The following is a 25,506-nucleotide window of genomic DNA, read 5'->3' as shown; positions in this document are numbered from 1 at the left end:
ATATTTCATCCAGTTTTTCTCAGTCTTACCCCCACCCCAATGCCAGCCTCATTCTACAACAGTGGCACCATATAGCATTTGTCCCTTTGTGACTGAAAGACATTCAAATTCTATGACTAGATTCAATAAAGCCCCTGAGCTGCCTTATCACTCCTCAATGTCAATACTACACACACTAGAGACACTGCCTCTAACCACAATCAAATTAGCAATAATGAAAGGATAGTCTGACATCCTAAATCATAGCTTCAGCTGATTGCTTACAAAGATCAGTGCAGGAATGTCTTTAGTCTTTCACCACTTTAGGCAAGTGATTTCTAATAATAGAGATGTAGGTGACCTCATAGATTATCTAGTAAAAGTCTCTCATTTACTACGTCAGGAAAGAAGGTAGGAATGACCAAAGTCATGTGTTCCAATTCAGCACTGGGACCAAAAGCCTCTCATTGTGACTCCTCCTAGCCCACACAAGATGAGCAATTTCATGATGAGGTTTGAGACAAAGCTGGAAGTACTTTGCAAGATGATTGTGTACCTTATAAAATGCTATAGAGAATATTTCTCATTTAGATGAGCTCAAGTGTACTGTTCTTTCTTCCCCCAACACTTATGCAATAAATATCCTATAGAAAAGAATAGTGAGAACATATACATGAAGGATATATATTTGTTAAAGTTGGCATGCATGAGAATTGAGAATTTAATAGTCTAAGGTTCCAAAATTGGCTAGAATGGTACATAGAGAATTGCCAGACATGCAAGCTTGATTTAGAAGAGGCTGTGGCACCAGAGATAAAAATTGTTGATGTCAGAGAGATTCTTGCTGATAAAGAAGAATACCAGAAGAATATCTATTTGTGCTTAACAAATTATGGCTAAGGTTGAGAAGAATGGGAATTTCAGAACACTTGACTGTGCTCATGTGAAGCCTACACCTAGGACAAAAGGCTGTTGTGAAAAAAGAGCAAGGGAACATGACATGGTTTAAAATAAAGGAAGTTATGTGTCAGAGTTGTATCCTTTCTCCTCACCTATTTAATCTGTATACTGAGCAAAGTATTTGAGAAGATGGACTTTATGAAGAAATACATTAAGATTGGAGGAAAACTCATCAAAAACCTTCCTTATGAAGATGACACAACCTTGCTTGCTGAAATGAGTCTGACTTGAAGCCACTTGCTACAGGGTGTTAAACACTCTTGGAACCAGTAGCCGGGAAATGAAAAGACATATTGTGATGGGAAAGTCTGCTGTAGGGACCTCTCCAGAGGACTGAAGAGCAATGGTGTCTCTCTGGAGACTAAGATACGTCTGACATACTTTGGACATGTTGTAAAGAGGGACTGGTACTTGGAGAGGGACATGATGCTTGTAGGGTGGAGGGACAGTGCAGGAGGGGAAGGCCCTCTATGAGGTGGATTGATTCAGTGACTGGGATAATTGGGATGGGAGTGTCAGAGGCAGTGTGATTGGCAGAGGACAGAGCAGAGTTTAGGGCTGTTGTATATAGGGTCGCTATGAGTCACAAGCAACTCGACAGCACATAACAATAACAACAACAAGCTGCTCAATTTTTGGTAATTGAACATCAAAGCCCCCAAAATGTAATTGAATATCAAGTTTCTTTTCTATTGTTCTGACCAAAATTAGATTAAACTGAATTAGTAAATTACCACCATGTTTACCGTTCCTTTCCTATTTATACTCTTTCATGTAATTGTTTCTCATCCATGTTTTCTACTTTTAACTCTTCTGAAAGCAATATAGATTATCAACTCTCATTGTCTGATAGGGCATTTCCTAGCAAGAATAAGAATATGTACGTGGTATATAGCTAAATAATTTTATTTTTTGGCATCCACTGTAAGTGGTAAAATTAATAAATGCACATCATGAAAATCACTCACACAACAAAAAAGTGATTGACGTAAATGGAAAGTCTTTCTGTTATCCTCCAATCACCACCAATGTTTTGGTGAGTATTCTTCTAGACTTCCTTTAATACATATATGGTATAATATTGTCCTGGGCAAAAAAGTGAAAAGTACAGAACAAAGTTTTAAATTCTAATGGACTGTGGCCTGTCTAGAGCCCTGAAATCAATGGTATGAGATAATGTTTAAAACTTAAAACACAAATATCCCTTCATTAAAACAAGCAATAGGAAGAAACAATAAAATCTTCCTTGAGCATTGTATACTTTGAAGAACTATCATTATGAAAGTATGCAGTTCGAATCCACCAGATGCTCCACTGGAGAAGGAGAGGCTATCTCTTCCTGTGCCAATCAGGTTTGACTCAAGGGTACACAACAAGAAAAAAGAAGAAAAAAAAGAACTATCTTTATGGTACCAAACTGGATTGGACATAATCAATATGAGTTGTAGTGGACTCATTGGCACCTAACAACAACAACAACAACAAACAACAACATATTATAGATTGAAGTGTCCTGGTGGCACAATAGTTGAAGTACTCACCTGCTAACTGAAAGTTTGGAGACTTGATCCCACCAGTTGCTTCATAGGAGAAAAAAAAAAGCCATCTGCTTCCATAAAGTTTACAGCCTTAGAAACCACATAAGACCTTTCTACTCTGTCTAATCGGGTCATTAAGAGTCAGAATTGACTTTATGACAATGTTGTTGTCGACGACTCATAGCGACCCTATGAACGAAAGGCCTGAGCACTCTTCATAGAGTTTCCAGAGGCAAGCCACTTCAGAAGTGGATGCCACTCCTGCTTTCAGGCTTCTTTTAATTGGGAAGCTCCAGCAAACACCGTCCACTATGGGTAACCATTATCATATTTGGCACATCAGTGTCACAGTGTTAAGCATCACAGCAACCACATGTTACCTCTGTACAGCAAGGCACAGACCAGTGCTATACCACCTAGAAGAATGTTTGACAGAAAAACAATTTGAACCAGGACTGAGGGCTGCAGATTAAAATCACCCACCTTTGGCTTGATAGCATAACTTTCTGTCCACTAGGCCAACGTAGCTCTCTCTCTCTGACAATAGGTTTGATATGTTACATTGTTTTCTTGTGAGCTGTCAGGTCAGAACCCATTGATTACTGACACTACAGTGGGTTTTCAGAGGGGGAAAAAATAGCACAGGAGGGGATTGTTTACCCTTCTGCAGAGCAGCTGGTGAACTTGAGCTGTGTATCTTTGGGATTGCAGGACAGATTCTTACCACTTGGCCACAGATTGTTGTTGTTATGTGCCGTCGATGATTTGCCTGTTAATCATAGCGACTCAATGCACAACAGCTCTGAACTCTGTTCTATCCTGAACCAGTCTCACTGTTTCCAGTACAACTAACCTCATAACCCCAGTTGCTGTGTCAATACAGATCATTGCTGCAACCAACCCATAGCTGACCTTCCAGCAGGTTTTCTGAGGCAGTCAACTGCACAGGAGGAGATTGCTTATCCTTCTCCCATGGAACAGCTGGTGGATCTGAACCACATGCCTTTGGGACTGGAGCACAGATCCTTACCACTAGGCCACCTAGAGATCATATGATTTATAGAGGTGAAGAATGTTGCCCAAAGTCTCATAATTCAAAGTATGTCCCAAATCCCAGTGCAAATGCATACTTATAAACCACGTATAGCTATAGTTTGTGCTCTTTGTCCCTTCTTTGGCCAATCGGCAGTCAGGAGGACCTTCCTCTGGAGGAGCATACACAGTCTAATAAAAATACTTTCTTGGGAGTCAGAAAACTTGGTTACTCAGGTCCTGGTCTTAGTTCCAACACTATGTATACTTATATACAAATAGAAGATGCTTCCTAAATCCGATACTATGATTGTAGGTGATTCTAGAGGGAATGCTAACAGCTCACTTACTTTGAAGAATTGAGTCTTGTATATACTCTCTTTATGTTCAAGATATGCTTATTATTGAAAGCACTACAATTACTATGAAGAAACGGTACAGTAATCCCGAAAGCACCCAATTCAAATCCACCAGTTGCTCCATGAAGCAAAGATGGGCATTCTCCTCCTGTGCAATTAAACTGTCTCTGAAAACCTGCTAGAGGGTTAGCTGTAAAGTCAGTTCCGACTTGATGATACACAACAATGATTGCTGGAAGGGTTGTATCCAAAAATTTGCTTTACCACAGACATTCATACATGAACTCATACATTAAGCACTGCACTGACATGAAGAGCAAATACTTGATGAGATAAAATTCAAATGAATGTGTGCAATGTGCCTACATGGAAGGTCAGACTTCAAGATTCATAAATTTAGAGTTTAGGTTTAATTTGTCCTTATTTGTAATTCCTCCCTGAGGACTCATCTAGGTGCAAACATAGTCACAGTGATCAGTGGAGTTTATAGGTTGAAGTAGGTATACTAGCATGCTTCTCGTGCATCAACAAGGCAGTGTACACAATCATGGTGACTTATTACAGATAGAAAGGGGAGCAAGACGACAAGTGGTAAGTGAGAAAATAGAATAGTCAAGTGTGATGAATTCGGAGTATTTATTTCACTTTTAGAACCACCCCAAGAAGATCATTTTAAAATCAGGGGTTTACTGTCTGAATTTAGGGCATCATCAGCGCTATCCTCTGTCCATTCTAAGAAGAAAAAAAAAAATCTTCATCCTTTTCATCTTCTGCCATCCCACTTCCTTGGCGTTCTTTGACTTGTGGACATATGTTCACATGGCATCTCCCCTCTGTGTGAGTCTATGTCTTATTTCTCTTTTAAAAAGGCATCGCTCAGAACGGACTGTGTTTTGGACCCACCATGCCCTATATGGTCTTATTCACATAACATAAAAAGAACTCTTTTACAAACAGGGTCAAATTCAGACACAGGGATTAAAACTTCAAAATATCTTTTTTTCTGGGACACAATTCAATCCAACCAAGCTCTCCACGGCCGCCCCAATTCACATTACTCTTGCTCATCATCTTCTTATTAAGAACTTATAAGTCTCTTGATCTTTGCATTTTAGCCTAGGTCTTATTTTTACACTATGCAGAAACTATGTGCATTGAGAATTTTTTTCTAATTAGACTTTGAACTCTAATAAAAGCAAATCATTTAAAAATGTTTTAGAGCTCTAAACTTCTCCAATTTCTTGGCTCATGGATTGTTATTACAGTTTTTGTCTGCTTCTGAGTGGGTATTGACTGGTGGTGACCCTGCTTGTGCAAAGGGGAACTGTTTCATATTATCTGCAAGGCTGTGTCTCTTCAGAAACAGACCCCTAGGCTTATGATTCAAGCCAGCTTGGAGTAGGTTCAAACCTCCAACCTTTTAACTAGTAGCTGAGCATTAACCAGTTTTGCCATGTAGCCACACAGTAGAAGCTAGAGCTCTGGGGGCTTCCTAGTAAGGAATTGCACTGCCAACACAAAGGTTGGTGCTGGAGGGTCAACTATGATCCTGTTCCAACTTGTCAGTATAAAACAACAAGAACAAAGGAATGAATGCAGAAGTAAAGCAGACCTGGGGATGGCAGTTCCCTCCAAGGGAAGGAGGATGGCAGTGTAATTGGAAGTGGCATTACATTCACTCTGACCTCTCTCCTGACTATGAGCTACACTGTTTTAATACCTGCTTAGGGGCATCTTGACTCCATCATCTTGCAATTGCCCGTATTTCTTGCCCCTGTGTGATTGTGTCTCCTGGGGTGACTGTGGGTTGAGATTCGTTACCTGAGTGCAGTACTGCTTTTCAAGTCTCTGACTCTCTTTTTGCTTCTGGCAGGTCAGTGACACCACAGACACAATTGTGCTGTTGTAGTTCTCTTGGGAAGACGTCCAGGACATCAAGGCAGTGGTTGAGCTTAAAATGTGGACACTTACATGCTGAGGCTTCTCAGTCAACTCTTCAATCCACTCTCCTGAAGGACCTGCACATTTTAAATCAAAGCATTGGTGAAGTTTGCTGCCGAGCTAATAGAGCAAAGATTCTAGTTTTTTTAAAAAAAATCATATTGCCTTCCTTGGCCTTTGCAAAGATATCCAATATAGGAGCATCAGTCAGACTCATCAGCCTTTTAGAATCTCTGCCTAGTTCCAGCCTTCATTTTATGACCTTGACTTGACCTTTATAAGAACTGAAGTAGCAAAGACAGAAACAGTTCTACTGAGAGCAGACCTCCACTTCATCTAACATGTTTATCTGGTAAATCCTCAACTCAAGAAAATATATGTCTCTTTTAATGAAGAATGGGTGTGGCAGTGTGGCATTTCAGCAGCGCTTCTAATGCTTTCCTATTAGAATCTTTGGTCTCTAGAAAGAATTACTTTGAGATTCAAATTAGCCTCTACTAACAATCGTGTAAGAATTTATTAAATTTGGCACCAGCAGGCTCAAAGAGGCAGGCTGTGACTATGTAGAAGAGGAAACAGGCAACAGGCAGACTCAATTATAGAAGCTGGCTAAACCTGGGTGATAATTTGAGGGACACAATGGGTTCCTCATTATAAAATATCTCCAGAGAAGTGCCACCATTAGTTTTGTTCTCTTAGCTTTCTAAAGTGGTTATTAGCACAGTGCCTGACACTTAGGAAGCACCCAAGAAATGTCAAGGTGATTATTATCTACCCCAAATTCCCTGCTGAAATGCAAATGTGCAACTTCCTTTTATTTGCTTAAGAGGCATTTCTCACTTTATAAAAAGAAAACTATATTCCTAGACTGGAGCAGATAGAAGGAGGTGGGGTGGGCAGTAAATGGCTCTGCTGGCAATAAAGGAATTTACATATTTCAATCTTTTCACTTTCCTAACAAGTCTATTATTGACCGTATTTCCAGATGAGGTAATTGAGGCAGAAATAGATTAAAGAGAGCTGTGATCCAAATAGAGGAAGTCTGGCTCTAAAGTCCATGCTTTTAATCCCTGTATCAGCTTTCAGGGAGAATGATGAGAAAGTGAAGATAATTGATTTGGTGATAAGAGAATGGGTTTGGGACTCAGCTTTTATCATTGTTAGAGGTGCAATTTTGGGCCAATTATCTGGCCTCTCTACATCCCAGTCACTGCATCTATCAGGTGGGGAAATAATCCACTGCTGTTGCTGTTACATGTATTGAGTTGGAACTAACCCAGATCTGACCCTTCAGCAAGTTTTCAGAGGCTGTACCTTGTACAGGACGAGATTGTCTGTCTTTCTCCTGTGGAGCAGCTGGTGGATTTGAATCACCTGGTTTTTGCTGTACAGCATAACTCCTTACCACTAGGGCACCAGAGCTCTGTCAGAACTGATTAGATAAGCAAGGCCTTATTTTAGGGGTGAAGACATGAGGACCCAGAGATATAAGCAGCCTACTCAATGTCACAGAACTAATAATACCTGGGTCTCCTAGGAAGGATTGAATTCTAAACTTTCTTTCTTAAATGATTTTATGTCCAGATATCTCCCATACTTGAAAAACAGGCAAAGCAATTATTAATATACTTATCACAGCATTAAGGGATTTTCCAATCTTGTAACCAGAGGTGACATTTTTGGCTTGTTAAGTGAATGTTGCCTGGGGCATTTTCAAGCACCTCAACTTAGCAGCACACAACAACAAAACCAATTTCTCTACTTTTTGAGAATTCTTTTGTTATCTTAGGTTTCTAAAGTTGTTAACAGCCCAATGCCTGACCCTTAAGAGGCACCAAAAGTGGTAGTTAGGGAACTCTAGTCACCCTGTGATAAGACTGCACTAAAATCCCAAAGGCAAGTGGTTCAAATCCACCAGCTGCTCTGCTGAAGAAGAATAGGTCATCTCTTCTGGTGTGATTATCTGCCTCTAAAAACTTGCTGTAGGGTCAGCTATGAGTTGGGTTGGTTCCAACTTGGCAGTATACAACAAGAAAAACACAACAAAGGTGGTGTTTAACTTTGGAGATGACAATCAGGTAAAGGATAACACCTCTTAGAGTAATTTTTGTCCGTTGCTGTCTGATGTTCCTTTTTGCTAATGAGAGGCACATTTAAATCCCAATAAACTTGGCAACTGATTTTTGGCCTCAGACTTGCAATAAAAATAGTCATCTTAAACCAAACAAAATATTACGTATAAATGTACTATTCACTTGTTCAGCCTGTTGTTGTTAGGTGTCATTAAGTTGAATACAATCCATAGTGACTCTATGAACAACAGATCGAATCCTGTCCTATCCTGTGCCTTCCTCATACATTTGTTCCTATTGCTCCAGTCAGCATCTCAGGCCATCTCATTGTGAGTCTTCCTTTCTTTCAATGACCCTCTGCTCTTCCAAGCATGATATTCCTTTCCTAGGAATAGCCTACACTGGCCAACATGTCCAAAGCAGGAGAGATGAACTTTGTCATCCTTGCCTCTAAAGAGTATTCCAGCCACAGCTTTTCCAAGACATACCTGTTCATTCTTTTGACAGTCTATGAAGTATTCAGTACTCTTCTCCAGAAGGGTTCAGCTATTGCTTGGCTATTACCTTTCACTGCATAAACAGAAGCTGGCCTAACACTTTACATTGGGATTATAAGACTCTCTAGTTTTATCATTTCCACTTGTGTATAACTACACTCTAATTTTTGCCTTTTGAGCATCACAGCTCAATACTCTGCGAATGTTCATGCAGCTCCACGGTATCGATTCCCATCATAACCTCAAATCATAGTTATATTTTCTAAATTGTATGTTTATGTTCTTGTAAAGTTTGTCCCTTTTGTGACTTAGTTATTTTATCCTTTGACTTTTTTGTTGATGTTTTCATTCTTGGAAGGCATGCTGAACAAAGGAGAATTTTTGATTATTAAATGTGCTTTTAATACGTATCGTGGTGGGACACAATGCTTTCCTCTAGACTCCAATTATAGAATTATCTATGATACATGTTGTGGTTCTAGACTCTGAGGGTAATTGAATGTGGGCCAAATATGTATCCTTGGATTCAACAGGATAAGATTAGTGGGACTAATTGTAGATTCTAGACTCTACACTATCATACACACCCCTTGACAGGTACATATAGGTCAGGGATACTAAAAAGGCACTATTTCCATGAACGTGAAATTAATGAGAGAAAGAAATCTGAATGTTGTATAAAAACATCTATCTTCCAGTTATTTTTTTTAAAAGGAGCACAATCATGCCTCCAGAATGTATCTTTTCTTAAAATACCCTGTAAAACAGTAGTTTGCTGCATATGTGAATTTTTTTCCATTCAAAACAATTTTAAAAGTCCTTCCTGATGGCTACAAGCAATGTCAGTGAGAAAATAGCTTCCCAATAAATTGTGGATGGGAGTAAAATATAAGTGGGGACATTGAGCCCTTTGGATGATGAAAAGGTTTAATAATTGTTCACATATCATCATTATAAAAAAGAAATTTCAAAAAGTTTTCAAGTTCAATCCCTGCATGTGTTTTCTGCTATCAAAGACACAACTATTTCCTTTGCTGTCAAAAGCCTCATGGGACTCAGCATCTTCTGACCTTGACGGATTCTCAGGATCCCTAAGCTTTGCTGAATAATTTTCACCCAGGTGTCATTAATCTCAAGTGTTTCATTGTTTTTAGCTCCTCTGTAAGTGCGAAATAATCTCTTTTGATACTTACTGATATAAAAGCTGAGTGACTTTGCTGACTGACTCTTTCGAGTTTCACAAGATCCCGAGGAACTAAAAGTGGTCACGGACAACTTGTACTTCCCAGGCTCCTTCAGCTCAGCAACAAATTCATGTGCATCTTCATCCACTGTCAAATACTCAGTGAAATTTTCTAGTTCATGTATAAAGAAGAGAATGCATGTGAATGGACGCCTGAAAGGACTCTGCCGTTAGAGAAGTCAATTGCTTTTATAAAGATACATATTTTTATGTTACTTATTTCCTTTTGCCAAATTCAAGAATACTTCCACACTAAAGATGCTATTTATGGCATGTCTGACCTGGAATCTAATTTGTTTTTCATAGTATTTTGGAATAATAAAATTAAAATATACAACCTAAATTTCTAAAACTAGAGATGAGTATACAAGGTATTTATTTATGTACTGTTACCTACCACATTTATATGCACAAAATAGAAGAAGAGTGGAAGGTGAAAGTGACATTAGCTGAGCTACTTGTCTCAATAGATGAGGAATACAAAAAAATTACTAAGTGTTTTATAACTTCTCTTTCATAGGATTAAATATCTAGAAATGCCATAAATATATTGGATTATTTTTGGTTAGGAATAATTTTTCTCCAAATATTTATGACATTTGTAATATTGCTCCTTCATCTCTTTGCCTTTAGCAGCTTTTCTAAAAGTAAAAAAAAAAAATAATAGTGATTTTTGCATTGCTTCAAAGTTTATCTCCTGCTGTTTATGATTTCATTTGAAATCGTTATCACCAATTGATGATAACTATCACCTTCAAAAGAACACACTGCAGTCAGATGAAAGAGTTCTTGGATCTTCTTAGAAAAAGAGCAGTTAAAAAACCCCATCTTTTAGTCCTATTTTCCAAAGAATATATTGAGGAATAGAAAAATAAACGACATAATAAGTTTTACACAAGCAGCTTCAGGTAAATGTTAAGATTTGTAACTCAAATGGAAAAGGCAAAGGTTTTCAATGCTATGTGATATTTGAGTTCGGATAGCTATTCTATCTAGTTTAATGAAAATCACAACATTTTTTAATCACATGCTATTAAATAAAATGCAGGTAAACAATATGCCATTTATAAGACTACAAGATCCTAATGCCCTACCCTGAAAATAAGGCTGTCATTTGAAGTCTAAATTTTGATATCTTGACAGCCATGACCACCTACACTACTAGAAGTTTCAAATGAAACATGTTATTGTAAAAATGAGGCAAATGACAAGTACCTATTAAAAACCACCAAACTAAAAATTAAAATATAATTTGAGACACATTTTCTAAATGTCATGACTTGACTTTAATAAATTGTTGTTGTGTACTGTTGAGTTAGAACTGACCCATAGCTGACCCTCTGGAGGGACTTCAGAGGCAGTTAATCAAATGGGAAGAGATTGCACATCTTTCTTCCACAGAGCAGCTGGTAGACTTGAACTGTGTGCCTTTGGGATTACAGTGCAACTTCTTATCACTAGGTCACCAGAGCTCCCTTTAGTAGGCCAAAATACATCTTTTTAAAAATTAAGCTCAGATGCTGACTACGGGACTAGGAAATATAATTAAATAGCTTTAGTGAAAGTAACATGTACATTCTCTGTTTTAAATCAGCCCACAGGAGTGGTGCTGATTCCAGAAGAACAAATCTTAAGGAGAATAAGGTTAGCTAGCTGAAGGCTACAGTTCTAAAAGATTATTTTCAGCATGCTTTACCAATTTGAATATAAGAAAATGGAGACATTCTCTATATTCTGTTATTTTTTTGATGATAAGACCTTTAATTCTAGATATTTCCAATTTTAAAATGTCCCTTTGGGGCCTGATGCATGTGAGATGAAAGAAGCAGAGCTGCAAATACCTGCCATTTATAAATTAACCAAACATCTGATTTTTATCTAATCTGCCCATTCTCATCTCTTTTAGTCTGTTTTGCATAATCAATTAAATTCTTCTATCTCTTTATAATTTTTCCTTAAGTTTTAATTGATTACCATTAACTTTCTGAACACAGAGTTAGGAATCTTTCAATTGCCTTTCGTTTAATTACCCCAAGTCGCAGTCCCTGTGATTTGCCATTACTTTACCTTCTCTTTCTATGTAAATGTGAAACCCATCAAAAGCAGTGGGTGGCTTTGGTGGTAACCAGTTCAGTATCATTTGAACAGGGGGAAAAGTGAGAAAGCCTGATGTGGGTTTCTTTGTTGCACCGAGTGTGTTATTATTTTCGTATTCGGTGAGAAGGACACCAACAAATTCATCTTCGCTTTCAGGAGTTGCAGATGCACTGTCCCACCAGTATGGTTGAGATGTAGTTTCATAGTCACTGCTATTAAAATCAGGCCAACCAGAAGAAACGTTGCCAGAGGGTATTTCAGGGGTTTCCTCAGTAAAATGGAAGAGCTTATCTTTTCCCAATGGGTCTTGGGATCTCAAGAATGATTCCTCTGGGAAACTGCCACTCTGTTCTTCCCAATTACTTTTGTTCAAGTTCACAATACGCACTGAAATGTTTCGAGGTGGATAAGGGGCTGGAAAGAGAGAGAATTTTTATTTACAAGTGCATTTAGTTCTAGGGTAAACAACGGATCAAATACACAGGTAGATTTGCAAAACACACTTTAATTTTACTTCTGATATCTTATTCAACTCTTCTCTGTTCATATGGAGTCTGTTACATAGTTAAATTTTTCAGAATAATTATAATTATACAATAATTATAGTTTAAATATTGAAGGCTTTGTGGGTTGGGGATGTGCACTTTTAAGTGTATCACTAGTAACACTTTGAATGAATTGTTATTTTTGTTGTCATTATGTGGTGTCGAGTCACTTACGACTCATAGTGACCCTGTGTACAACAGCCCTAAACTCTGCCCTATGCTGTGCCAATCTCACCATTTCCGACACTCCTGCCTCCATTATTACCCCAGTCACTGAATTAATCCATCTCATCGAGGGTCTTCCTCTCTTGTGCTGTCCTTCCCAAGCATGACGTCCCTCTCCAAGGACTGGTCCATCCTTGCAACATGTCCAAAGTATGTCAGATGAAGCTTAACTTGTGACATACTTTCAAAACTATAGTCTATCCACTTCTGAAACATAATTGCAAACATTCAGCTAATAATAATATTCTTTATTTATAATTTTTAAATGAGTCTCTGTCCCTAGATCTTGGTTACAAAAAAAGCAGTGATAGTATTCTTGAGACTTTCTTGGAAAGCTGTATATGCAAATGTCTCTAAAGACATTGTCTTTAGAGACATTTGCATACATGTTAAAAGGAGTGGCCTCTTCTTCATCTCTCTAAAATGAGTATATAAGCATTAAATGGATTTATAAATTAATGAAGATGCTCTTATAAAAATACGAAGACATACTGCCTGGTCTCTTGTAACATTTTCTACCTGTCCTTTATCTACTAGGATAAAGATACTGCATATATGGACTTCTAATGAAAATTAGTCTCTCATTCCTTTATGTGGTACTATGTATTTGCACATGTATTCGATATTCTTATTGAATTCAGTTCTTAGAAAACTCACCAGTTCTATGCTGTTTAGGTTCATGACTGACACCACTGTACTCCACTAGAGTGCTTTTATTAAAAGTTGCCTCAGATACCAGCTGGAAAGTGATATTACTGTAACATATTCCTGGCAGCCAGTGATTGAATACTGTTTTTCCTTTAAAGAAATCTACAAAGAGAAAAATCAATTATATTAAAAATGTAATCTTCTAAGTGCCAGACACTTTCTGGAACATTCTGAAATTAATTATGATAAAATGTGGATAAGGTAATATTTCCTCCAACTTCTGGCATGGTCAGTAATAAAAAATTCATGTAAGGTAGAATGCATGTTTGGATCCTGAAATTCAATTTAAAGGGTCAGAATCTTTGTTGAGATCATGTATAACTTGAGTTAAATTTCTATTTTCTAGCAGAAAATTTTAAGACCTTAACAGAAGCCGGTGCCTGGGTTGATTGTGCAACTCTTTCTTTACCCGCTAAAACACCAGAGCTCCATGAGAACTATCAAAATACATACATAAAACCAAACAAACAAAAATACTGGCTTTTGAACTGAGACTAATGCTTGGACTATCTCCAGTGAAACTTTGTGAGGGCCACTCCTCTAGCACCCTAGGCCTAGAAATACCTTTTTAACTTATCCAGGAGAAACTGGTTCAGTAGATGTTTGGGTTAGTTGTTATTATGTGCTGTTGAGTTGGGACCAACTCACAGCTGACCTACCAGTAGGTTTTTAGAGACTTTATGTCATGAAGAAAGAGATTGCCCACAGAGCAACTGGTGGATTTGAACCACTTACCTCTGGATTGTTGGCACAGCTCTCTACCACTAGGCCATTAGAGTTCCTATACATAGGTGAATTAGGAAAGGTTGAATTTATTTCCTGCAGCACAGCATACATTCTATCTTTAACCAGAATAGCATGTACATGATAATAATGAAAGTATTTCTCATGCTGTATTCATGGAACATCACCAATGAGCCAGGTGTCCTAAATACCTCTTAGATTAGAAACAAGATTTCCAAGGATCAAGAACTATTTTTCATTTATGGGTCAAACTGTGAATTCTAAAACCTCTTTAGAGCAAGAGTTAAGACTATTTTGCAAAAGCCATTTAGCAAGTTAGAACCAGTCATCCAATTGGGTCCTCTCTTAGTCTCTTACCTTTATACAGCATCGTCCGGAAGTCTTTCCCTTCCCAGTAGCTTATGTTTACTCTTGTGAAAACGTTATATTTTTCTGGATAATGAATCTCAAATAGGACTCCTGTTTCAGGAGAAGGTTTATAATCATATATTGAAACACTGGTTACAGGTAGAGGTTCTAAAGAAGAGAAGTAAATGGAGAAAGAAAAAAGAAGAGGAAAGCACTTATCAATGCTTTTGTACCAAAGATTACAGTAACTCGAATTACACAAATACATACATATACATATATATGAACTAAACTCCTTAGTTCTCATGGATTGAGAGTTCATCTTAGCATTAATTGGAAATCACACTATATGGTGCTTTCTACCTTTCAGAGGATGTTCTTATGTATTTTCTTTTTTCCGGGTACCTTTTGCGGTCATCTTGAAATCTATAAAGAGAAAATACTAATTTCCACTCAAAAGAAAAGATAAAAACGCTGATATTTCAGAATCGGAACTATTTGTGAAAGTAATACTGCAAGTTATTTATCAAAGTAATTTTGCAAGGATGAGGAAGGGTGTATATCACAAGAGTAATCCTTTCTATTCTCCATGCCAAGAAAATTGGATATTCTTAGAGAGGAATAATATGGCTAAATTTTGACTGTGACTAAGGATAAATGTTTTCCTGATAATTTATTTCTTGGTACAAATTTAGAACTTATTTTCTATATTAACTAAAAGATAGTAAGTCATCCCATATTATATAAATTATAGTTTATTAAAAAGCATTAATTTCTGTGTTCTTGAGTGAATCTTTTACATACTAAAAAAAGAAAATGTCTCTATTTTCACCATAACGGAATTGATATATGTCAGCATGCCCTTCAATTCCCAAACTCTAGCAAAATTTTTGTAAAAGAAGACATATCCCCTCACTCTTCCCTGAGAAGGATCTATTCAATATTGTTTCATTAACTTTATTGCAGATGGTCTTTTGATAAATTAGTTTGAAATAAAGTATTGTGTTACAGTAAGAAATAATTTGATTTAATGTTTGAAAATTGAAAGTATTCTTGAACGTAAGTTATAGCCTATAAAAAAGCAAAGGCTTTTTGCTTAAATGTTATACTTTGAAAATTTTCATTTCAATATTAAGAAATGTAAGTTTTACTTTATTAATTTAATGAATAGTTACTGACTACCTGCTTTGTCTTGCTTGGGGTTTTCTTTCTTTTTGATGAAAATGTATATAGCCACAAAATTTCAACAATGTCTACATAAACAACTCTGTGACAATAATTATATCTTCTGTTGGGCTAATATTCTACTTTCCTTTTATAAAATTTCTTTCTTTATTAACATATATATATACCACTCCATAAGTATCCCATTTAACCTTGTCAATTTGATCTCATAGTACTCAAGGCATATATTCTTTACTAAGTAAGCTACCCTCAATGAGATGGACACACACACACGCACGCATGCACGCACGCATGTGTGCACCCAGTGACTGCAGCAATGGCTCAAGTGTAACAAAGATGATGGCACATGATTGGGCAGGGTTCAAATCTGTTGTTCATAGGGTTGCTATGAGTTGTATGCAAGTAGGTGTCACAGAACAGCAACAAGACCATACAGACTTCAAGGTCTGGATTCCATGAGAATTTGAAAATCTGTTACATATTTTGCCCCTTTAGTTCAGAATTTTGCTATAGAATATTTGATAAAAACAGCTTTCATTAACAGTAACCAGAATCATCAAATTCTTCTAGTTTCAAGGGAAATGGAGGACGTATTAACTCCTGGAGGTAACAAAAACAATCTATTTCCTCCTCCAATTTCTGATTCTTCTCCTTCCTCTGGTGCGTGGATGGCAGTGTGCTAGCTTTTAAAAGTGCTACCTATTGTTATATGACTCTAGCAGACACTCTAGTGGGTTTTTCAGAGGCTGTAAATCACATAGGAGGAAACTGTCCATCTTTCTCTTGAGGAACAACTGGTGTATTTGAACCATCTGCCTTTGAAGTGGCAGCAAGGAGTTGCACTGTCTCCCCAAAGGCAGTGGTTTCATGATATTTACAACTGCCTAAAATCAGCAATGCTATGAGTCAGTTCTGACTCAATGGCATGTAACAGCATTTATGACTGTAGAGAACCAGAAAAGATTGAAAATACAGACTAAAGCTTTTGTTTTTCCTGGAATTTTCTCAAAAGCTAAGCTAGCATCTTTCAAATAGAAAAGTCTTCAGATTGTGAAATCTATAGTGATCATGAGCTCTGTAATCTGCAGAAAAGATTGCTTTATCTGGTCTTCCTACTTAAATTTAATACTTAAAGAATAAATTCACTTAAAGACCCACAAGACTTTGAGTATCTCTCTTATTAATCCCCCCAAAAGTTGGAACTATTTTAAGTTTTTTCAGTCTAATTAGCAACCCACTGCTACTTTTCAATTCAGCTGTTGACTTTGGATCTAAGTGAACCAAAATGAAAGCTCACAGCAAAAGGAAGCAGTAACTTCCCCTGATGCAGTCCTGTTTCACATCCTCTATGGGACTCTGGCCACAGAAGAGAAGTTAAAGGTCCACAATATTTCAGCCTTTGAGGCATAAAGTGTGTAGATTAAAGTCACAGGCAAACTTTGAAATTCAAAAGACATTAGAGGATTAGGTAATTTTCTGATTTTATTTCCTTCTGTGTGTGTACTGATGCAGCTTACTTTAAATTTTAACTAAGAGCAATTTAAAATGTCTACTGATGTGATTTGGAAGCAGGAGTGGCATCCACTTCCTGAACAACATACATGCCTCTGGAAACTCTTAAGAACTTTGAGAAATGACAGTAAGTTATAGAAAGTTTCAGGCCTTTTGTTCATCGGGTCCCTATGCATCATTCTCGACTCGATGGCAATCAACAACACAACAACTAATATAATTGTACTATATATTCTCTTCTGTCTATAAATATGACAAAGGTCATCTGTAAATCCCTAAACCTATACTGAGGTCAGTGAAAAAGAGGACGATCCTTAATGAAGAAGGCTCCAGCAATGAGCCTAAACACAGCAGAGATTATGGGGTTGGCACAGTATCAGGCAGGGTTGCCTTCAGAGTTGAGCTGGAGTCAACTCGATAGCACATAACAACAATAGTGCTGAGTTACTTGGTCATGTATTTAATTCCTGAAACACTGTTTTGACAGAATTTAAATGTATGCTTACAAATATTTTACTATTCTAATATTTTCCTATTTTCATTTAGGAGATGAATCTGGTATAAACTAGAGCTATGTTCTTCAGTGGTGAGAAGTTTAATCCTTAAGTTTATTCATTATTTATTTTCCTGCAATCTACTTACTCTATGTACTTCCTTTTCTTTTCTTAGGAATAAGGCTGGGTATGACAGCGATGAAGTTTTGTGGTTTTTCTAATAATTTTTTTTATACCGGTCTGCTTCCAAAGTTCATACACGTTGTTTTTTCACATTGGGTTTTCCACATTTCCTTTACTCACCTCTCACTCTACCCATCGAATTGTGCAACCTTTGATTAGCCCTCTGCCCACACTCACTCCTCTGCTCCTACCCTTACCTCACCCACTTGGATCCTCACACACGTTTTACTAGTTGTCTTCTACAATGCTGGTCTTATACAGTATTTTTCCTTATGGGACTGACTTAGTTCACTTAGCATGATGCTCTCTAGTTCTTCCCAAGTTATATAGTCATTTTCATAATTATTGCCTCTGCATTCTGGATAGTATTTCATCATATGAATGTACCACAATTTCTCAATATATTCAATTATGGTTGGACATTTGGGCCATATCCTTGTTCTTGTGATGGTGAATAGCACTGCTATGAACACTGGTGTGCAAATCTCTATTTGTGCCTCAGTTCTAATTTTCTCAGGGTATATTTCAGATAAGGAGTTCTGGTGGCCTAGTGTCAAGCAGCTGCGCTGTAATCCCGAAGGCACACAGTTCGAAGCCACCAGCTGCGTCGCTGGAGAAGGATGGGCAATCTCCTCCCATGCAATAAACTGCCTCTGAAAGGAGGGTCAGCTATGGGTCAGTACCACTCTTTGATACATAAGAACAACAATATATTCCAAACAGTAGAATAGCTGGGTCAAATGGAATTTCTGTGTTCAGGTTTTTTAGGAAATGCCAGTCTGCATTCCAGAGTGGTTGTACCATTTTACAATCCCACCATCAGTGTATAAGAATTCCTATCTCTCTATATCCTCTAATAGTTATTCCTTGCTGTCCTGTTAAACTAAGCCCCTGCTACTGGGGTGAGATGAGATCTCATTGTGGTTTTTACTTGTATCTCTCTTATTGCCAGTGATTTTTACCATTTTTTCATATGTCTGTTGGCCATCCAAATGTCCTCCTTCGTGAAAATTCTTTCCATGTCTTTTGCCCATTTTGTAATTGTGTTATCAGTCTTTTTCTAGTGAAGGCCCTGTAGGATTCTGTAAGCTTTTGATGTGAGACCCTTGTCTGAAATGGTATGGTCAAATGTTTTCCACAGTGAGTAGGTTTTCTTTTCACTCTGTTGGGAAATGTTTTTGATGAGAACAAGGATTTAATCTTTGGGAGGTCCTATTCATCAATTTTATCCTCTCCTGCTTGTGTATTTCTGGTGATATTTTTCAGCCTTTTTATACTATGAGGTGGGCCTACTAAGCTTGGTCCTACTTTGTCTCTTATGATCTTTGTGGTTTGGGTCTTTACCCCTAGGTCTCTGATCCATCTAGAGGTGATTTTTGTGTATGTTGGGAGGTATGCATCCTGCTTCAGCTTTCTGCAGGTAGCAGTCCAGTTTTGCCAGCACCATTTGTTGAAAAGGTTGTTGTTTCCCCATTTGATAGGTTTTGTTTTTCCTTGTCAAATCAGCTGACTATGAGTAGATGGATTAATTTCTGGGTTCATCATTCTATTCCATTAGCCTATGTGTCTGTCCTTGCACCAGGACCATGCTCTTTTTGGTTATTACAGCTGTGTATTGGGTATTGAGGTCAGGGGGTGCTTTCCTTCCCACTTCTTTCTCATTTTTCAGAAGTGCTTTGATTATTTGAGGGCTCTTTTCTCTCCAAGTAAACTTGCCAATTACCTTTTATAAGTCTTTGAAAATGAATTTGGTACCTGTACTGGGATTGTCATTTTCACTATAATGAGTCTTCCTATCCATGAACAGAGAACATTCTCCCCCATTTTATAGAAGAGATGGAATTTTTATATTATATCAATCATTTATGGAGACAAGATACAGCCCTGGCATACACCCTTCCTAATTTTGAACCATGCATTGTTTGCTTGCTCTGTTCTGAGGACTACCTCCTGGTCCAAGTACAGGTTTCGCATTAGCACGATCAAGTGTTCTGGGATTCCCATTCTTCTCAGAGTTAGACATAGTTTGTTATGACCCACATAGTCAAATGCCTTTGCATAATTAATGAAACAAAGATAGACATTCTTCTGGTATTCCTTGATTTCAGCCAAGATCAATCTAACATTAGCTACAATATCCCTAGTACCACGGCCCCATCTAAATCCAGCCTGCACTTCTGGTAGTTCTCTGTTGATGTGCTGTTCCAGTCATTTTTGGATAATCTTCAGCGAAATCTTGCTTGCATGTGATATTAATGATGTTGTTTGATAATTTTTATACTATGTGGGATCACCTTTCTTTGGAATGGGAAAAATATAGATCTTTTCCAGTCAGTTGGCCAAGTGGTTGTACTCCAGATTTCTTGGCACATCTTGGTGAGCATATCTAGGGCAGCATCTGTTAATTGAGATACGTCAATTAGTATACCATCAATTCTTGGGACCTTATTCTTAGCCAATTCTTTCAAAGCAGTCTTCTTCCTTCATCACCATAGGCTCTTTCTCATATATTGCTTCATTAAATTCTTTTGTGTCTGCCAATTCTTTTTGGTATAATGACTCTGTATACTCTTGCCATCTTCTTTTAATATTTGCAGGATCACTCAATATTCTGCCCAAAGCATCCCTAAGTATTGCAACTCGAGGCTTGAAATTCCTCTTCAGTTCCTGGGAGGCTGGGCTTTATGAGGAGAAGTTTGACATCAGTATTGGAGGAAGAATTATCAACAATCTGCGTTATGCAGATGATACAACCCTGCTTGCTGAAACTGAAGAGGACCTGAAGCACTCGCTGTGGAAGGTCAGGGACTGCAGTCTTCGGTATGGATTGAGACTCAGTATCAAGAAAACAAAGATTCTCACCACTTGACCGATTGGCAGCATCATGATGATGGTGAAGAGATTGAGATTGTTCACAGTTTTGGTTTGCTTGGATCCACAGTACCAACACTCTTGGCACCAGCAGCCAGAAAATTAAAAAATGTATTGTAATGGGAAAGTCTGTGGTTAGAGACCTCTCTTAAGTGCTGAAGTGCAAGGATGTCAGTCTGGAGACTAAGGTGCACCTGATACATACCATGGTCTTTGCAATCACTTGCTATGCATCGGAGAGCTGAACAATGACTAGGGATGATAGAAGGAGAATTGATGCCTTTGAGCTGCGGTGCTGGAGGACAGTATTGAATATACCACGGACTGCTAGGAAAACAAACAGGTTAGTCCTGGAGAGGGTGAAGCCAGGCTGCTCCTTGGAGGCAAGGATTCTGAAGCTTGATATACTTTGGACATGTTCCAAGGAGGGACCAGTCCTTGGTGACGGACGTCATGCTTGGGAGGGTGGAAGGACAGCACAGGAGAGGAAGACCCTCCATGAGGTGAATTGATTCAGTGACTGGGGTAATGGGGGTAGGTGTGTTGGAGATGGTGAGAGTGGCACAGGATGGGGCAGAGTTTAGGGCTGTTGTACATAGGGTTGCTATGAATCTCAGGTGACTCGATGGCACAACAACAAAAGCAAATCATTTATTATACTGTTTATAACTCCCCCACAGGTCTATTTTGCAAGGAAATAAAAACTCAAACTCATTGCCGTTGAATTGGAACAGACTCAAGGATGACCTTCAATTGGATTTTCAGAGGCTGTAAATGGCAGGGAAGAAGACTGACCACTTTTCTTCCATGGAGCAGCTGGTAGATTCAAACTGCCTGCATTTGCATTGACAGTGCAACTCCTTACTGCTAGGGCCAAATGTAATATTGTCTTCTTCCAGTTCCAGAGCACAGAAGGACCATGGCTTAATCTAGTTCCCTACCTTGTATTTCTATATTGTTTTCATCTTGTTTTTGAGCCTGGCAATACACTTTTGGTTTCAGATATTTATGGTAGTGAAAAAAAAATAGTGTGTGACCAAAAAATTAACAGAGACTCTAAATTATCTATTAATAATATTTTCTTTTTAAAAAAGATGTTTAACATAATAATTTTTTCTCACATAATAAATGTCCCCGCATATTGAAAATTGATTTTTGAATGGAAGACCGTTTCATGGTTTTTAATTATCTTTGGGACATTCATGACCGATCAGGAATAAGGGATACACAGAATTTATGTTTATCTTAGATAGAAGACTAAAAAACAAAGGTGCAGTAATATCTGTTTAAGGAAAACAAAAATAGCCTTCTCTTAATAACTCCTAATTGATAGTAGATACTTCTCTCCAAACTGATGCTGTTTTGTTGGAATGAAAACTAAAGAAGCATTTGAATCAGCATCAGTGACCTTTGTTTCTAATATGTTCAATCTTAAGAAGATGTCTCTTCTAATATAGTCCTTTTTAAGGAGAAAGACTGTGAGTAGGCCTTCAGTAGGGAACAGTAGCAAGTAGAAGACTCTGTTCCATGTTTAGATGCTACTTTGAGGACATACTTGGCTTCTTTATTGTTTGTTGTTATGTGCTCGTGAATTGACTACAATTCATAGGAACCCTATGGACAATAGCTCTGAACCCTAGCCTTACCTGAGCCAACCTCCCTGATGGAGAGAGGACTACACAGTCCATATACCATGATGATACCCAACAATAACATCCTGAAACAGGGATGGCTGTTGCCAGCCATGCCTGTGACTGATTTGGATATAACTAAGAGCCAGTTTGAACTTCAGAGTACCTCCAACTCCCTCCTTTATTACTGTTGGTTCTTGATCATACGTTACTTCATGAAATTTATTTGGAGTTGTACTGTTAACAATAGGCCATGATGCTCTGATAGTTAAAATCCACTAGCGGTTGTATGGACAGAGCGCAAAACTACAGCCTACAATATGGATTACATCTCAACATTAAGAAGACAAAAATTCTCACTGAGCCAATAGGCAGTATCATGATAGATGGAGAAAAAAAATTGAAATTGTCAATGATTTCATCTTACTTGGATCCACGATCTAAGGTAATAAGTACTAAGTACCGAGTACTAAGGAACAATGTCACTTTAAAGTGCCCCTTATTTAGACAATGTCCTTTTCAATCACTTGCTATGCATTTGAGAGTTGGACAATGAATAAGGATGACAGTAGAAGAATTGATGTCCTTAGACAGACCTGTGGTGTTGGAGAATATTAAATAGCCCATGGATATCCAAAGAAACAAACAGATATGTCTTAGAGAAAGTGCAGCCAGAGCGATCCTTGGAGAAAAGGATGGTTAAACTTTGCTCACATACTTTAGCCATATTTTTAAGAGGGACTTTTCCTTGGAAAGGGACATCATGATTGGAAAAATGAAGGGTCAGTTAATAAAATGAAGGCTCTCATTGAGGTGGATTGACACAATCATGGCAACAATTGGTTTACGTATATCAGAGATGATAAAAACAGCACAGGATAGAAGATGGTTTAGATCTGTTGTTCATAGGGTCACCATGAGTCATAATCCATGCAAAATAGCACCTAATCATAGGGTCACTGTGAGTTGGAATCCATGCAACAGCACCTATTAACAACAGCAGCTCTGATTATTAAGGAGCTCTAATGGCCTAGTGGGTAAGGAGTTGCACTGCCAATCCAAATACATGTGGTTTAAATTCACCAGCTACTCCACAGGAGAAGAAATGGGCAATCTCCTCTTATGTCATCAATAGCCTTTGAAACTCCACTGGAGGGTTAGCTATGAGTTGGTTTTGACTTGACCTAATCAGTTAATCACATATTGCATCTGAGCACTTGAAATGAAGTTAGTGTTACTGAGGAACAGATTTTTAAATTTTATTTAAATTATTTTAGATTTAAAGGTAACTGAAGCGGGTATATAGGATTTTTGTATTGAATGCATGTTTACAGAATAATATTTTGTTTTACTATGTTGATGATTGCCATTGAGTCAAACATGACTCACAGCGTCCCTATGAACAAAAGGCCTTTCTATAACTATCATCACATATCAAAGTTCATAGTGTTTCCAGAGGCATGTTGTTTATGAAGTGGATGCCACTCCTGCTAACTCAGGGAATAATTCCTATTGGTAAAATTTCTCTCATCACTTACATCATTTCTAACATGATTGTTATTGTGTACTGGCAAGTAGAAATGAAGTCATAGTTGACCCTCCAGTGGGTTTACAGAGGCAGCTCATTGCACAGGAGAAGACGTTATATTGCATGTTGTTTGGATTATATTGGAATTGGATGCTATAGTTAGGAGGGGCCAGTCCTAGAGAAGACTATCATGCTTGTAAAGGTCAGCATAGGACAGAAAGACTCACAACAAGATGAAATGGTGACTGTAACAGTGGGCTCAAGTATATCAAAGATGGTAAGGATGACACAATATAGGACCAGGTTCAGATCTATTGTTTATAGGGTCACTAGGAGTCACAGTTAATTCAGTCACAGCAGTGTTGGCCAAAATATGCCAATTGGAAGGCAAAGATTTTAGTATTGGGTAACAAGCAAAACCCTATAATATCTATTCATTTATTTATCAAGATATAAGCAGGTTGAAAGCAAAAGGGTGGAGTAAGTCATCTATACAAATGTACACAGTAAATGAAAAGTATTGAAATGTAGAAATGTGTAAGATCAGAAAATCAAAAGAAAAAGAAAACTTGGTCGGCATTTATCAAGCTGAAGAAACTGAGGAACAAATTCAAGCCTTGAGTTGCAATATAGAAATATGCCGTGGGCAAAATCTTGAATAATCCAGGAAATATCAAAATATTGAAGATGAAGTACTATGCAGCACTCAAGAGCAACAATTTTGAAAATATTATGTAACATGGTAGAGTCTAGAGAGCATTATGCTGCGTGAACTAACTCAGGTGCATAAGAACAGATACTGCCTGAGACCATAATCATATAAACAGAAGGACAAACAATGAGAGCTGCATGGACATAGAGTCATAGGGTCAAAGAGTTCAGAGCGTGGCAGGAGGGAGTTGGGGGGAGTGTACATAAATGAAGTATAATGAAAAAGGGGAGGGAGAAAATTGAAGAAATCATGGAATCACTATGCCAATAAGACTTGAGTGAGGCAGATTATTTCAGGAAGTAGCATACAATCAAGAACCAATGTTAATGAAGAAGTTCAAGCTGCTCTAAAGAAATTGGCAAAAAATAAAGCCTCAGGAATTGACGAAATTCAACAAACAGATGTAGCCCTGGATATGCTCACCAGATTGTGCCAAAAGCTCTGTGGGACAGCTACCTGGCCAACCAGCTGGAAGAGATCATATTTTTTCTCATTCCCAAAAGAAGTTGATCCAACAGAATGTGGAAATTATTAAACAATGTCACATGGAAGCAAAAACTTGCTTAAGATTATCCAGAAAATAACTAGAACAGTACATTAACAGAGACCTTCCAGAAATACAAGTTGGGCTTATAAAACACTGTAGTATGAGCAATATAATTGCTGATGTCAGATGGATTTTGGCTGAAAGCAGTGAGTACCAGCAGGATGTCTATTTGTACTTTATCAACAATCAAAGACATTTATTTAACAGTGTAGATCACAAACTGTGGCTAACGTTGAAAAGAAGGGGAGTTTCAGAGCACTTGATTGTGCTCCTGTGAAACCTGTATCTAGACCAAGAAGTTGCTGTCCAAACAGAACAAGGGAACACTGCATGATCTTAAGAAAGGGGTAAATCAGTGATGCATTATTTCTCCAAACCTTTCAATATCTATGTGACCCAGATCATCTAGGAGGCTGATAACAAATAGATAGCTGCTATATTAGACACATTATCCCCCTCCCATGCTCCTGAACCTCACCTATTTCAACCAATAACTGGGCTCTAGATTCATTGCTGATTCACAGACTACTTGTGGTACCAAGAGTGGGATTTATT

General features: G+C 37.8%; 1 protein-coding gene across 1 annotated transcript in view; it reads right to left on the bottom strand.

Moving 5' to 3' along the window:
• Window positions 1–25,506, bottom strand: part of PTPRO (protein tyrosine phosphatase, receptor type, O) — a 375,184-nt gene that overhangs the window by 100,564 nt on the left and 249,114 nt on the right. Inside the window, exons 3-7 of the mRNA XM_006888435.1 lie at window positions 14,298–14,456; window positions 13,146–13,298; window positions 11,689–12,132; window positions 9,572–9,733; window positions 5,690–5,886 (exon numbers count right to left, since the gene is read on the bottom strand). Of these exons, the coding sequence (XP_006888497.1) occupies window positions 5,690–5,886; window positions 9,572–9,733; window positions 11,689–12,132; window positions 13,146–13,298; window positions 14,298–14,456 (1,115 nt within the window). The remainder of the gene's footprint in view (window positions 1–5,689; window positions 5,887–9,571; window positions 9,734–11,688; window positions 12,133–13,145; window positions 13,299–14,297; window positions 14,457–25,506) is intronic.

Source organism: Elephantulus edwardii, unplaced genomic scaffold, assembly GCF_000299155.1.
Source record: "Elephantulus edwardii isolate Elephantulus edwardi_28Jun2011 unplaced genomic scaffold, EleEdw1.0 scaffold00067, whole genome shotgun sequence".
Lineage (NCBI taxonomy): Eukaryota > Metazoa > Chordata > Mammalia > Macroscelidea > Macroscelididae > Elephantulus > Elephantulus edwardii.
The sequence above is the reverse complement of the archived record's forward strand: the minus strand, read 5'-3'. Positions and strand labels throughout refer to the sequence as shown.